The sequence below is a fragment of the Panulirus ornatus genome, chromosome 68, assembly GCF_036320965.1.
Source record: "Panulirus ornatus isolate Po-2019 chromosome 68, ASM3632096v1, whole genome shotgun sequence".
Taxonomy (NCBI): Eukaryota; Metazoa; Arthropoda; class Malacostraca; order Decapoda; family Palinuridae; genus Panulirus; species Panulirus ornatus.
This window is the reverse complement of record NC_092291.1, coordinates 27,601,177-27,615,603: the sequence shown is the minus strand read 5'-3', so window position 1 is coordinate 27,615,603 and position 14,427 is coordinate 27,601,177. Positions and strand designations below refer to the sequence as shown.

Here is a 14,427-nt window from a genome sequence, read left to right as displayed (position 1 = left end):
TGCATAGTGAATTAATAATTATTTTGACAAAACCAAGTTTTAGTGCACTTTCTACTGCACACACCTACTTAGTAGCAAATTTTGACAGAATAGAAAGAGGAACTGTTAAAAGTAGATTCCTTGCATTTAGCGGTGGGTGTATACTTCAGTAATGTTGTATCTCTTAAAGTCATACCCTACCCTATATCATAGGACAGAAATTATTATATTAATCTTGCTCTCTGCCACTAAAGTACTCATAAATTATAAGAAATCTGGTCATATGCATTTTGATGATATCTCTAAGCTTTTTTGTGGTTGAAGTAGACCAGGGTTTAGGGGGAAGAGCTCCTTGGTTGGGATTTGGTAGGTTTGATTAGTTTGAATATCTTAATCCAACACCCTTATCTAGATTACAAAGTAATGATAGGTGTGAGCTCTCCTGTGATTCAGGAGGAATAAGTTTAACTCAAATTGATCATTTTGCTGGGGACAGCAGTTTTGCAAAATTGTTTCATTAAGACTGCATGTATGTTTTTGTTCCACCCAGTTTCATTAAGAAAATAGTAAGTACTTAGAATAAATTTTTATATATGTAATATATTGATTTATGTTTGAGTGTGAATTCTCAACTAGTTTCTCTTTCTAGATTATGGGTTCAATATCATGGCTTCTTCAAAAGTTTATCCGAGTTACGATAGACATTTCTGTTGTGATGCTGGTGTTTATCCACCTGCCCGGCATCCCTCCAAATGTCTCTTACACCTATTATGAGTAAGTTGGCAATTGGTATACATCATGTTGATAATCGACAAATGCAGTGCTCTAAACTTTGTGTAGTAAATCACCATTTTTACCATTTCTAACATATATATATATATATATATATATATATATATATATATATATATATCTGGGAGTGGATCTGTCAGCGGATGGAACCATGGAAGCAGAAGTGGATCATAGGGTGGGGGAGGGGGCGAAAATTTTGGGAGCCTTGAAAAATGTGTGGAAGTCGAGAACATTATCTCGGAAAGCAAAAATGGGTATGTTTGAAGGAATAGTGGTTCCAACAATGTTGTATGGTTGCGAGGCGTGGGCTATGGATAGAGTTGTGCGCAGGAGGATGGATGTGCTGGAAATGAGATGTTTGAGGACAATGTGTGGTGTGAGGTGGTTTGATCGAGTAAGTAACGTAAGGGTAAGAGAGATGTGTGGAAATAAAAAGAGCGTGGTTGAGAGAGCAGAAGAGGGTGTTTTGAAATGGTTTGGGCACATGGAGAGAATGAGTGAGGAAAGATTGACCAAGAGGATATATGTGTCGGAGGTGGAGGGAACGAGGAGAAGAGGGAGACCAAATTGGAGGTGGAAAGATGGAGTGAAAAAGATTTTGTGTGATCGGGGCCTGAACATGCAGGAGGGTGAAAGGAGGGCAAGGAATAGAGTGAATTGGAGCGATGTGGTATACAGGGGCTGACGTGCTGTCAGTGGAGTGAATCAAGGCATGTGAAGCGTCTGGGGTAAACCATGGAAAGCTGTGTAGGTATGTATATTTGCGTGTGTGGACGTGTGTATGTACATGTGTATGGGGGGGGGGGTTGGGCCATTTCTTTCGTCTGTTTCCTTGCGCTACCTCGCAAACGCGGGAGACAGCGACAAAGTATAAAAGAAAAAAAAAATATATATATATATATATATATATATATATATATATATATATATATTTTTTTTTTTTTTTTTTTTTTTTTTTTTTATACTTTGTCGCTGTCTCCCGCGTTTGTGAGGTAGCGTCTGGGGTAAGCCATGGAAAGTCTGTGGGGACTGGATGTGGAAAGGGAGCTGTGGTTTTGGTGCATTATTACATGACAGCTAGAGACTGAATGTGAATGAATGGGGCCTTTGTTGTCTTTTCCTAGCACTACCTCACACACATGAGGGGGGAGGGGGTTGTTATTCCATGTGTGGCGAGGTGGAAATGGGAATAAATAAAGGCAGACAGTATGAATTATGTACATGTGTATATATGTATATGTCTGTGTGTGTATATATATATATATATATATTTATTTATATTTTGCTTTGTCGCTGTCTCCTGCGTTAGCGAGGTAGCGCAAGGAAACAGATGAAAGAATGGCCCAACCCACCCACATACACATGTATATACATACACGTTCAAACACGCAATTATACATACCTATACATCTCAATGTATACATATATATATATATATATATATATACACACACAGACATATACATATATACACATGTACATAATTCATACTGTCTGCCTTTATTTATTCCCATTTCCACCTCGCCACACATGGAATAACAACCCCCTCCCCCCTCATGTGTGTGAGGTAGTGCTAGGAAAAGACAACAAAGGCCCCATTCATTCACATTCAGTCTCTAGCTGTCATGTAATAATGCACCAAAACCACAGCTCCCTTTCCACATCCAGTCCCCACAGACTTTCCATGGCTTACCCCAGACGCTTCGCATGCCCTGGTTCAATCCATTGACAGCACATCAACCCCGGTATACCACATTGTTTCAATTCACTCTATTCCTTGCCTGCCTTTCACCCTCCTGCATGTTCAGGTCCCGATCACTCAAAATCTTTTTCACTCCATCTTTCCACCTCCAATTTGGTCTCCCACTTCTCCTCGTTCCCTCCACCTCCGACACATATATCCTCTTGGTCAATCTTTCCTCACTCGTTCTCTCCATGTACCCAAACCATTTCAAAACACCCTCTTCTGCTCTCTCAACCACGCTCTTCTTATTTCCACACATCTCTCTTACCCTAACATTACTTACTCGATCAAACCACCTCACACCACACATTGTCCTCAAACATCTCATTTCCAGCACATCGACCCTCCTGCGCACAACTCTATCCATAGCCCACGCCTCGCAACCATACAACATTGTTGGAACCACTATTCCTTCTAACATAGCCATTTTTGCTTTCCGAGATAATGTTCTCGACTTCCACACATTCTTCAAGGCTCCCAGGATTTTTGCCCCCTCCCCCACCCAATGATTCACTTCCGCTTCCATGGTTCCATCCACTGCCAGATCCACTCCCAGATATCTAAAACACTTTACTTCCTCCAGTTTTTCTCCATTCAAACTTACCCCCCAATTAACTTGACCCTTAACCCTACTGTACCTACTTTTTAGGTTAGATTATCCATTGGCGTTGGAAGGACCATTAGCTAAGAACAATGACTTAGATGCAGCAGACAGGATCTTGGATGGTAGAATTGTTGGTCCAGAATCCATTGCCTCTCGTGATCCAGAAGAAATTTTTGTCGGTCTTCATGGTGGGAAAATTCTTCGTATATGGGGTCAGAGGTTCGATCACTTCAAAATTGTTACATCTATTGGGCCTGGTTGTGGTAAGGTTCAGTACAGTTTGTCCTCTTTGTATATATTTACACCTATGTTATATGTTATCTTTTGTATTATTGCCTGTAGTGAAGTAGTATATTGTATTAGAAAATAAGAGAAGCTGCTTTATCCCCCAAAAAAAATGTATTTAGAAAGAAGGTATAAATGAATATAGCCTTAATTTGTGATAGATATTGGTAAAGAAGTATAAAGTGTAGTTGAGCTCAGGTTGGAGTCAGTCTAGTAGTTTTAGGCACCTTACATGGCTAAAAATCAATCACAATATGAGTAGGTAACATTCTAAAGATTTTATTAACCTCTCTTAAGATATTTCCCAAATGTATATAGTCCTACATTACTCCAAACATTTAAATACCCTTGATTTGATTTTCTCCCCACTTTGCTAAGATACACCGTATGCCTCATTTACTAACCTAAACTCAGAATTTTTATGGGATTTGTTAATTTTGTCAGTGAAATATACACTAGTGACAGCTATTTTTCTTACTATGCAAGGCTCATGAGCTGTAGAAGAACCTCCATAACTTGAGTTAACATGTGTTTAGAAATGCTTGCCAGTATCTAGGCAAATTTAATTGTGGTCAAGTACAGCATGCAACTATCATGATGTAATGGAAGTGAGATTTTACACATCTGCAGTTGCAGATGTTGCAAGTAGGCATCCATTGAAATGGAAGTGCACCTTAAGCAGAATTTTACCTATTGACTGTTTTCCTTATTTTTGATTAGTGGATAAACATTATGAGAGGGAAAATTAGATATGAAGTTTGTTAACGAGTTTTAGCCACACTTTTAACAGTTGACGTCAGTTTTAAGTCTTGAATGACAATTGTGTCTCCTGGATGTAGAATAACACAACTTGTTATATATCCCACCAACTACTTTACCCATCCTCCACCCATTTGGACAATTAATACTTCTTAGTTTTGTTCATCTTTTTTTCTTTTGTGTTTGAATCCAAGGATTGGAATGTTGTACTTTAAAGATTATTTTTCAATTGTAACCCCTTTCAACTTACTTCTCTTATAGTAAATTGTTCCAGCATCACTGAATAAATGTTCACTTGGAATACTGATTCAAGTTCATGTGAGATATTTAGCAAATTTTTTCAGACTTGTATACACATTTTGCTTCAGCTTCCACTTCCTGCCGCTTCTGATACATATATCCTCCTTTGTCAACCTCTCATTTGATCTGTTATATGTCCAAACCACTTCTGTTTACCCTCTTCATTTATCTCAGACATGCTCTTATTACCACACCTCTCTTTTAACACAGTTATTACTTAATCAAACATTAATTTCCAACACATCCACCCTCCATACATTCTCATTTTCATATATAGGCCATGCCTTGCATCTATGCAACATAGTTGGAACAACACACACACACACCCATTTTTGTCTTCCAAGATAGTTACCTCCCTTTCTATACATATCTCAATGATCCCAGAACCTTTGCCCCCCCCCTCACCCATGCTATGTCTTACCTCTGCTTCCATGTTCTATTTGCTGCCATGGACACTCTTAGGTATCTAAAACACCCCATTTCCTCCCAGTGTTCTCTATTCAGACTTGCACCCTGTCTCTCTGTGCTGCTAAACCTTGCTTTTATTCACATTTACTCTCAAGTTTCCCCTTTCACATACTCATACTCATTCACCAACTTTTACAGTTTCTTACATGAATCTGCCACTAGGCACATGTCATCAGTAGGCAACAACTGACTCACTTTCTAGGCTCCCTCACCCACTCCAGACTACACACCTGCCCATCTATCTAAAACCTATAGATTTACCTCCTGAGCCACTTCATCCATTAATGAATTAAATAGCCTTGGTGACATCACACATCCCTGCCAAACCCACCTTCACCTGGAACCATTCACCTTCCTCTACCCAGTTGCACACATGCCTTACTCTCCTTATTAACTCATTATTCTTTGCCTTAGCATTCCTCCCACACCATATATTTGCAACACCTCCCACAAAGTATCTCTGTTGACTTTATCGTATGCTTTCTTTAAATCCATAGATGCAACATGCAGATCCTTGTGTTCTTCTTAGTATTTGTTACATGCATTCTTCAAAACAAGCACCTGATCCACCATGCTCTACTACTCCTGAAGCCCCATTGCTCCTCCCCAGTCTAATGCTTGTGCATGCCACTCATCTATGTGGCTCATCAGGTACACTCAACAAACTTACACCTCTCTAATTCAGACACTAACCTCTGTCCATCTTGCATTTGTACATTGGTGCTATACATCCATCCCACCAGGCTTCAGGCACATCTCCATGATCCTTACATTGAAAATCCTAACTAGTCAATCAACGACATACTCATCTTTCTTGAGAAATTTATCAGGAGTATCATCTCTCCAGCTACCTTGTAACTTTTCATCTTATGCATAATTTTCTCCCCCTCTCCTCTTTCCACCTTCCCTCTTACCATAGCCTTCTCACTTCACATACCTCCCCAACCCAGTCACCCTACACATGCTGCTGAGTTATCAAGCACATTCAGCAGTCCTCCAAAGCACTCACTTAATCTCCTTTTCCCCTCATCACTGCTTGTTATAACTTTCCAATTTGCCCCCTTCCAATGTTCCCATTTGTTCTCTCGTTATTCTCACACTAAAAACCTCCTGTCTGGTTTATCTCTATCTCTGATGCCTGTTCCCTCCTGGAACTCCCTCTCCCTCCTGGAACTCCCTCAAGGGGATGATCACGGCGATAGTCTCCATAACAAGTGAACTTTGTTGCCACTTCTTACACTTTAATGCCTCAGCAGATCACTGCCAGAGGGCAACTCTAGCATAGTGTTTGCAGAGGCTCCTACCAAATGTTCCTACTGACTACTACTGCCTAATGCAATTAACGTCCTTCACAAACATTTTCATAGTCTCTCTGATGTCTGCTTGAGTTATGCTGCAAATGAATGTTTTAACTTGTGACATAACAAACCTCATAACCTGAAGAAAATTCAGCCTTTAACCATGAGACTTTTTACTCTTGTTTTTTATATCTAAGGAAATGAGCGAAAATTATCAAGGAAGAAAAGGAGGATGTGCAATTCTGCTATCACCTAGAGTATGGGGGTGTGTTACAGAACATGGATGGAATGGATCAAGAGTAGTGTGGGTGAAAGGAAAGATTGGAATTGTGAAGTATGAGTGGGTATGTGTATATGCGCTCTTGAATATGAAGACTGTATGAGGTAAGGATGAAATGAAACTTTTCTGGAGAAATTTGAGTGAATGTATAAACGGTTTTCAGAATGAGAGAAACATGGTCGTATTGAGTGATATGAACGTGAAAGTGGGATGTGATGAAATTGGTGAGATAGTTGGTAAATGGGGAGTGCCTGGAGCAAAGGAGAATGGAAGTTCTTTTGTGGATATTTGTGCTGAGAGGGGCTTATTGCTTCCAAACATCTTTCTGCACAAGATGATCGACAGATATAAATGGATGAGGAATGATTAAAGAGAAGAGCAAAAGGCTTTGATTGACTGTGGTAGTGGAGAAATTTTATTGACTGTATAAACGGTTTTGAGAATCAGAGAAATGTGGTTGTATAAGGTGATATGAATGCAAAAGTGGGATATGATGAAATTGGTGAGATAGTTGGTAAATGTGGAGAGCCTGGAGTAAATAAGAATGGAAGTTTTCTTGTGAATATTTGTGCTGAGAGGGGTTTATTCTTTATTCTGTCCAAACACCTTTATTCAGCACAAGATTATCCACGGATATACATGAATGAGAAATGATGGAGGGGAAAAGCAAAAGGCTTTAATTGACTATTGGGCAGTTGATGAATGATTGAGAAAGGCCATGCTAGATGCTAGAGTTGCGAGAGATTTCTTTGGTGACTGACTATTTCGCAGTTCTTGTGGGGATGAGGATCAGGAAGAAGTGGAGGTATGGTGTAAGGAACAATGGAGAGGTAAAAGTGTTCCCTCATGGAACTTCCTCAGGGGGATGGCTAAAACAATAGAGTCTCCATAACAAGTGAACTTCATCATTGCCACTTCTTTCCCCTTAATGCCTTACCCTTAACAGGCTACTGCCAGAGGTCAACTCTAGCACAGTGTTTGCAGAGGCTCCTACCTAATGTTCCTACTGACTACTTCTACCTAATGCTATTAACCTCTATCACAAACATTTTCATAGTCTCTCTCAAGTTTGCTTTAGTTATGCTACAAATGAAGGTTTTAACTTGTAACATAACAATCCTCATAACCTAAAGAAAATTCAGCCTTTATCCATGAGACTTTTTACTCTTGTTTTTTATATCCAAGGAAATGAAAGGGTGTGCTACATGGTAGACGTGAGAAGATTCTTTGGAGACTCTGACCATTTCACGCTTCTTGTGGAGATGAGGATCAGGGAGAAGTGGAGGTATGGTGTAAGGAAGAATGTAGAGGTAAGAGTGTTGGCATGTGAGAAGATGAATCAGAAAAAGTGCAGGGAGGCGTATGAAAGGAAGGTAACTGAAAGCTTAGATGGAAGTGTAGTGAATGTAGAAATTCAGTAAATTTTAATGTTTGAAATGTTTGGAGAAATACTATTAAAGGTTGAAGAATGAGTAGCTGGATATAAAGTAGTGAGATACTGGAAAAAAAGGCTATGCTTGGTGGACAGAAGAGACTAGAAATGTGGTAAAGAGAAGAAAAAGGCATATGGTAGATTTCTTGATAAGAATGGACCAGTGAAACTTCAGCAAAGGAGGTGGGAAGAATCCAAAATATGTAAGTGGAATGTTAAGCAGATAAAGAAAAGCAAAGAAAGAGGAAGTGAATACTTTGGAAGGAAGTTAAGTGAAAAGTTTTGGCATAATAAGAAACTAAACTACAAAGAGATGAAAAAGGAAAGAAGTGGGTGTAAGAGTAGAAATGTTGATTTGGGAAGTAAGGAAGGGGAGTTGCTGAATCATAAGGAGGAAGTGAAAGGAAGATGGAAAGAGTATTTTGAAGAACTAATGAATGAGGGAGAAGCGGAGGCAGCAGTTATTACATGGAAAGGTATGGAGGATGTAAGGAAGTGGATACATGTGCAAGGGCCTATAACAGAAAGGGAGGTAAGAAGGGCAGTAGTGAGGCTGAAGATAGGAAAGGCTTCTGGAGTGGATGGGATTATGGCTGAAATGCTGAAGTATGGAGGAGAAAGTGTAATAGAGTTGATGCATCTTGTATATGATTTAGCATGAAAACAGAAGGCTGTGCCTGAAAATTGGATGAAAGCTATTATTATAAGTTCCTTTAATCAAGGGAAAAGGTGCTAAGGATGTATGTAGCAATTATAGGGGAATAAGTCTGTCAAGTATATCAGGAAAAGTGTATGCAAGAATAGTAATTGGCAGAGTGATGTAAGTTACTGAGTGCAGAATGAGTGAAGAGCAAGGGGGATTTAGGAAAGGTAGGGAATGTGTAGATCAGATTTTTGTAGTAAAGTGACCGAGGAAAAGTGATTAGCGAAAGATAGGAAGTTGTATGCAGCTTTTATGGACCTGGAGAAAGTGTATGACAGAGTCAAGTAGGATGTGTATAGGATGTGGTATAGAGGGACAACTGTTGGATGGTATGAAAGCCTACAGAGAATTAAATGCATGTGTAAGAGTGGATGGAGAGCTGAGCAAAAGTTTTGGGATGCATGTAGGTTTAAGGCAGGGCTATGTGATGTCACCCTGGCTTTTTGATATATATATATATATGGGTGGAATGATAAGAGAGATGGAAGCTAAACGAAGGAAAAGGGGTGCAGAGATGGAGCGTGGTGGTGAAATGTGGTGGCAAGTGGTAAGCCTGTTTATGGATGATACCATGTTGTTTGCTGAGAGTAAAGAGGACTAGCAGAAGGTTGTGTTTTATGCATGTAAGTGTAGGCAATTGAAGGTAAATGCAAGTAAAAGTAAAATAATTGTGTTTAAAAAGAAAGAGTGAAAGTATATATTTTGTAAAACCATATAGAGTGAAAGAACATGTACTGAATTGTGCTTTGGATAAGGGGGAAGAAGACTGGAAGAAGTGAGAGAATTTAAGTAACTAGGAGCTGTCCTGGGTAAGTGTGGTGATATGGAAGGATAGATAAGGGAAAAGTACAGGGTAGAAGAGTCATTAGTTCCCTTAATAGAATAATGAAGAGTAGAGGTGTAAGTATGGAAGTGAAGGGAGGAGTAAGGGACAGTATAGTTCTCTCAACCTTGATCTTTGTAGCCAACACATGGGCATGGAATGAGTCACAGAGTTCAAGAATCCAGGCTATGGACATGAGCTATTTGAGAAGAGCATGTGGTGTGACTAGATGGAATGAAGAAAGAAACAAAACGGGGTATGAGAGATATGGTATGGCTGAGAATGCAAAGGGAGTGAATTGTGGAGTGATAGAATGGGTGAAACATAATACTTTGAGGTGGGTTGAGCATGCAGAAAGAATGCAAGGCTGGGAGTTTACAAGGAGATTGTATGATTGTACAATTAAAGGGGTTGATGTGGGTGGAAGACTGCCTGTGACATGGGCAAATATTGTGGAGGATTACTGGAAGGAGAGGAATAGTGGAAGAATGTGTGGAATGTTGTATGCGAGGGAGGCATTTAAGGACTGGGATAAATGGAGACTCTTTTGCCATGGCCATCCCTTGATGGGAGTACCCAGATGGAACAGGCATCAGAGATATAGATAGATGAACTGCATAAAGCTTGTTAACTGTAGATTGATTTTTATGTCACCTAAAAGATGCTTACCTGAGAACTAACATGGCTTATGATATGGAGAAAGTTCCTCTGTTGTTCTTGAAATTTTGTACAATTGTTTATCAGTACCTACAGAATTCAGAGACATAAGTCTTGTAACCCTGAATATGAATTTTCTACCACTCATGAAAAGGTTTAACCTGCAAATTAACATTGATTGTAACAAAAAAAATTTCACCTTTGGCCTGAAAGCATTACAGGTATCTCTCAGCATCTAAAGAAATTCAATCTTTAGCCATGAATCTTTAAATAGACATTTCCTAGCATTTAAAGAATTCCATAACTTTGGTTTGATACCCCTAAAGAAATCGTTTAGTCTGGAACTTACCTGGTTTATTATTTAAAGAAAATTCCTCTTTTCTCCATTGAACTTTTTTTAATTATCATGCCACTTATGAATATGGTACCCTCCATAGAATATTTCCATCCATTCTTCTTTCACTTCTAAGAACTATACTCCCATCCATTACTATTTCAAGTTCAATGACTAGGCTGCATTGTAGGTAACACAGTTGTTCCAAATAACTTCTCTCTGGTTTCCATCCATATCACATTTTCCTCTTTATCAGTTCTCCCCTAATCATCTTCATCCTTTGGAGGGCTCTCCCTTATCTTTTCTTCCAGTGTACCTTGTTGATTTAATACTGAACCCAAGTACTTAAATAGCCCTATGTAATCTTTTTTTTTTTTTTTTTTTTTTTTTTTTTTACTCCTGGGTAATGTTATTTTCTAATTGATTGTCTAAAAATTTTAGTATAGAAAATGGCTATTATTCTCTTGAAGCTTTGTTTTTGTGATAAGGACAATGGTGTTTTGAAATTTACTTAATTTTCAGAACATTCCAGATAGATTCAGTGAGGAGGAATTGATAAAGAACTTTCTAGAAGTTTCCAGTAATATAAATGGTAGTATCCCTGGGGATAGGGGAGAAAGAATACTTCCCACGTATTTCCTGCGTGTCGTAGAAGGCAACTAAAAGGGGAGGGAGTGGGTGGCTGGAAATCCTCCCCTCGCTTTTTTTTTTTTTTTAATTTTCCAAAAGAAGGAACATAGAAGGGGGCCAGGTGAGGATATTCCCTCAAAGGCCTAGTCCTCTGTTCTTAACGCTACCTCGCTAATGCAAATAGTATGAATAATAGCAAATAGTATGAAAAAGAAAGATATTAGATACTTGGTAAACAGAGAAGAGGTAGTAAAAGCCTTCGGAAGATGAAAGCCGGCAAGGCAGTGGGTTTAGATATTATTGCGGTGGAATTTATTAAAAAAGGGGATGACTGTATTGTTGACTGGTTGGTAAGGGTATTTAATGTATGTATGACTCATGGTGAGGTGCCTGAGGACTGGCGGAACGCTTGCATAGTGCCATTGTACAAAGGCAAAGGGGATAAGAGTGAGTGCTCACATTACAGAAGCATAAGTTTGTTGAGTATTCCTGGGAAATTATATGGAAGGGTATTGACTGAGAGGATGAAGACATGTACAGAGCATCAGATTGGGAAAGAGCAGTGTGGTTTCAGAAGTGGTAGAGGATGTGTGGACCAGGTGTTTGCTTTGAAAAATGTATGTGAGAAATACTTAGAGAAGCAAATGGAATTGTATGTAGCATTAATGGATCAGGAAGGCGTATGATAGAGTTGATAGAGATGCCCTGTGGAAGGCATTAAGAATATATATGGAATGGAAGGTAAGTTGTTAGAAGCAGTGAAAAGTTTTTATCGAGGATGTAAGGCATTTGTATGTGTAGGAAGAGAGGAAAGTGATTGGTTCTCAGTGAATGTTAGTTTGCGGTAGGGGTGCGTGATGTCTCCATGGTTTTTTAGTTTGTTTATGGATGGGGTTGTTAGGGAGGTGAATGGAAGAGTTTTGGAAAGAGAGGCAAGTATGCAGTCTGTTGTGGATGAGAGAGCTTGGGAAGTGAGTCAGTTGTTGTTCGCTGATGATACAGTGCTGGTGGCTGATTCGGGTGAGAAACTGCAGAAGCTGGTGACTGAGTTTGGTAAAGTGTGTGAAAGAAGAAAGCTGAGTTAATATGAATAAGAGCAAGGTTATTAGGTACATTAGGGTTGAGGGACAAGTCAATTGGGAGGTAAGTTTGAATGGAGAAAAACTGGAGGAAGTGAAGTGTTTTAGATATCTGGGAGTGGATTTGGCAGCGGATGGAACCATGGAAGCGGAAGTGAATCATAGGGTGGGGGGAGGGGGCGAAAGTTCTGGGAGCATTGAAAAATGTGTGAAAGTCAAGAACGTTATCTTGGAAAGCAAAAATGGGTATGTTTGAAGGAATAGTGGTTCCAACAATGTTATATGGTTGCAAGGCGTGGGCTATAGATAGAGTTGTGTGGAGGAGGGTGGATGTGCTGGAAATGAGATGTTTGAGGAGAATATGGGGTGTAAGGTGGTTTGATCGAGTAAGTAATGAAAGGGAAAGAGAGATGTGTGGTAATAAAAAGAGTGTGGTTGAGAGAGCAGAAGAGGTTGTTTTGAAGTGGTTTGGTCACATGGAGAGAATGAGTGAGGAAAGATTGACAAAGAGGATATATGAGTCAGAGTTGGAGGGAATGAGGAGAGTGGGAGACCAAATTGGAGATGGAAAGATGGAGTGAAAAAGATTTTGAGTGATCGGGGCCTGAACATGCAGGAGGGTGAAAGATGTGCAAGAAATAGAGTGAATTGGAACAATGAGGTATACTGGGGTCGACTTGCTGTCAATGGATTGAACTAGGGCATGTGAAGCATCAGGAGTAAACCATGGAAAATTGTGTGGGTCCTGGATGTGGAAAGGGAGCTGTAGTTTTGGTGCATTATACTTGACAGCTAGAGACTGAGTGTGAACGAATGTGGCCCTTGTTGTCTTTTCCTAGCGCTGCCTTGCACACATACGGGAGGAGGGGGTTGTCATTTCATGTGTGGCAGGGTGGCGACGGGAATGAATAAGGGCAGACTGTATGAATTATGTACATGTGTTTATATGTATATGTCTGTGTGTGTATATATATGTATACATTGAGATGTATACGTATGTGTATATGCGTGTGTGGATGTGTATGTATAAACGTGTATGTGGGTGGGTTGGGCCATTCTTTCGTCTGTTTCCTTGTGCTACCTCGCTAACACGGGAGACAGTGACAAAGTATAATAAATAAATGAAATAGATATTAGGGCCTTAACGCAACCAGTTCAGGTTAGATCTAGCTGCCTAAGTGGATACATATACATGCATTTTTCTGAGATCACATTTAGAGGCTGCAAGCATCTAGCAGTCACATTTTGCTATGTCTGCGGCCAGTTTATCAAAACAAGCGAAAAAGTGCTCCTTGGCAGCATGTGCTAAGATGTGCAAGGCTTACAAGACACATTTCAGCATGCCTGTCTGGGTTCAAGACAAATTATGGGCACCTCATTTCTCCTGCAGACACTGCAAAAAGAAAAAAGAAAAGAATCTAGAAGGTAAGATAGAGCATTGTTGCTCATTGTATGGCAGAATTTTATGGTTATAAATGTTAATTTTTTCTAATTTTCACTGTTATTGAAAAAAACGATCATATATGGAATATGTTTAGAGAATCGTATGGAATATGTTGGGAGAATCTCTTATCCATTTATCATGGGTGAAATAAATTTATAAACAAATATATATATTTTTCGTAATCACAATTTTATATTGTTCTTTTGCAGGATGGTACAGAGGGAAAAAGAGAGCCATGAAGTTTGCTATCCCAAGACTTTGGCAGGAATCCTGTGACTACTCAGGCTATTGCTGTTTCTTCATGGTGGACCTTTCCAAACATCAGACTGGCAAAAATGCACCTGCTATCACATATCCATACCCTCACTGCGCATGAAATTAGGCCTTATGAAATAATTTGTCATCTCTAGATAAGGAGTCTGCAGCCTTCGAGTATCTTCAAGAATCCTTCCCTAAGCTGTCTGAGGCAAAGGTCAAAGCCAATGTCTTCGTCAGATCACAGATAAAGAAGATCCTAGAGTGCAAGGAATTCCCCAAGAAACTCACTAGGAAGGAGAGAGCAGCTTTGTCGCAGAGGTCCAGGGCTTCCTGGGCAATCACAAGGCCAAAAACTATGTGGAACTTTTTGAGACTATGGTGAAGAACTTTGGCAAAATGGGCTGCATGATGTCCCTCAAAGTCCATATACTTGATGCTCATCTTAATAAATTCACAGAGGACATGGGAGTGTATTTGAAGGAGCAAGGCGAGCACTTCCACCAGGATATACTGGACTTGGAATGCCACTACCAAGGAACATATAACAAGAACATGATA

At 39.6% G+C, this 14,427-nt stretch overlaps 1 protein-coding gene across 6 annotated transcripts in view; it reads left to right on the top strand.

Moving 5' to 3' along the window:
- Nucleotides 1-14,427, top strand: part of LOC139747309 (adipocyte plasma membrane-associated protein Hemomucin-like) — a 109,487-nt gene that overhangs the window by 52,319 nt on the left and 42,741 nt on the right. For 3 of the 6 annotated variants that reach the window (XM_071659458.1, XM_071659459.1, XM_071659460.1), the window contains exons 2-3: nt 629-753; nt 3,165-3,382. In XM_071659458.1, coding sequence (XP_071515559.1) covers nt 632-753; nt 3,165-3,382 — 340 coding nt within the window. In that variant the 5' untranslated portion in view covers nt 629-631. The remainder of the gene's footprint in view (nt 1-628; nt 754-3,164; nt 3,383-14,427) is intronic. The other 3 variants (XM_071659461.1, XM_071659463.1, XM_071659462.1) reach the window with 1 other exon arrangement.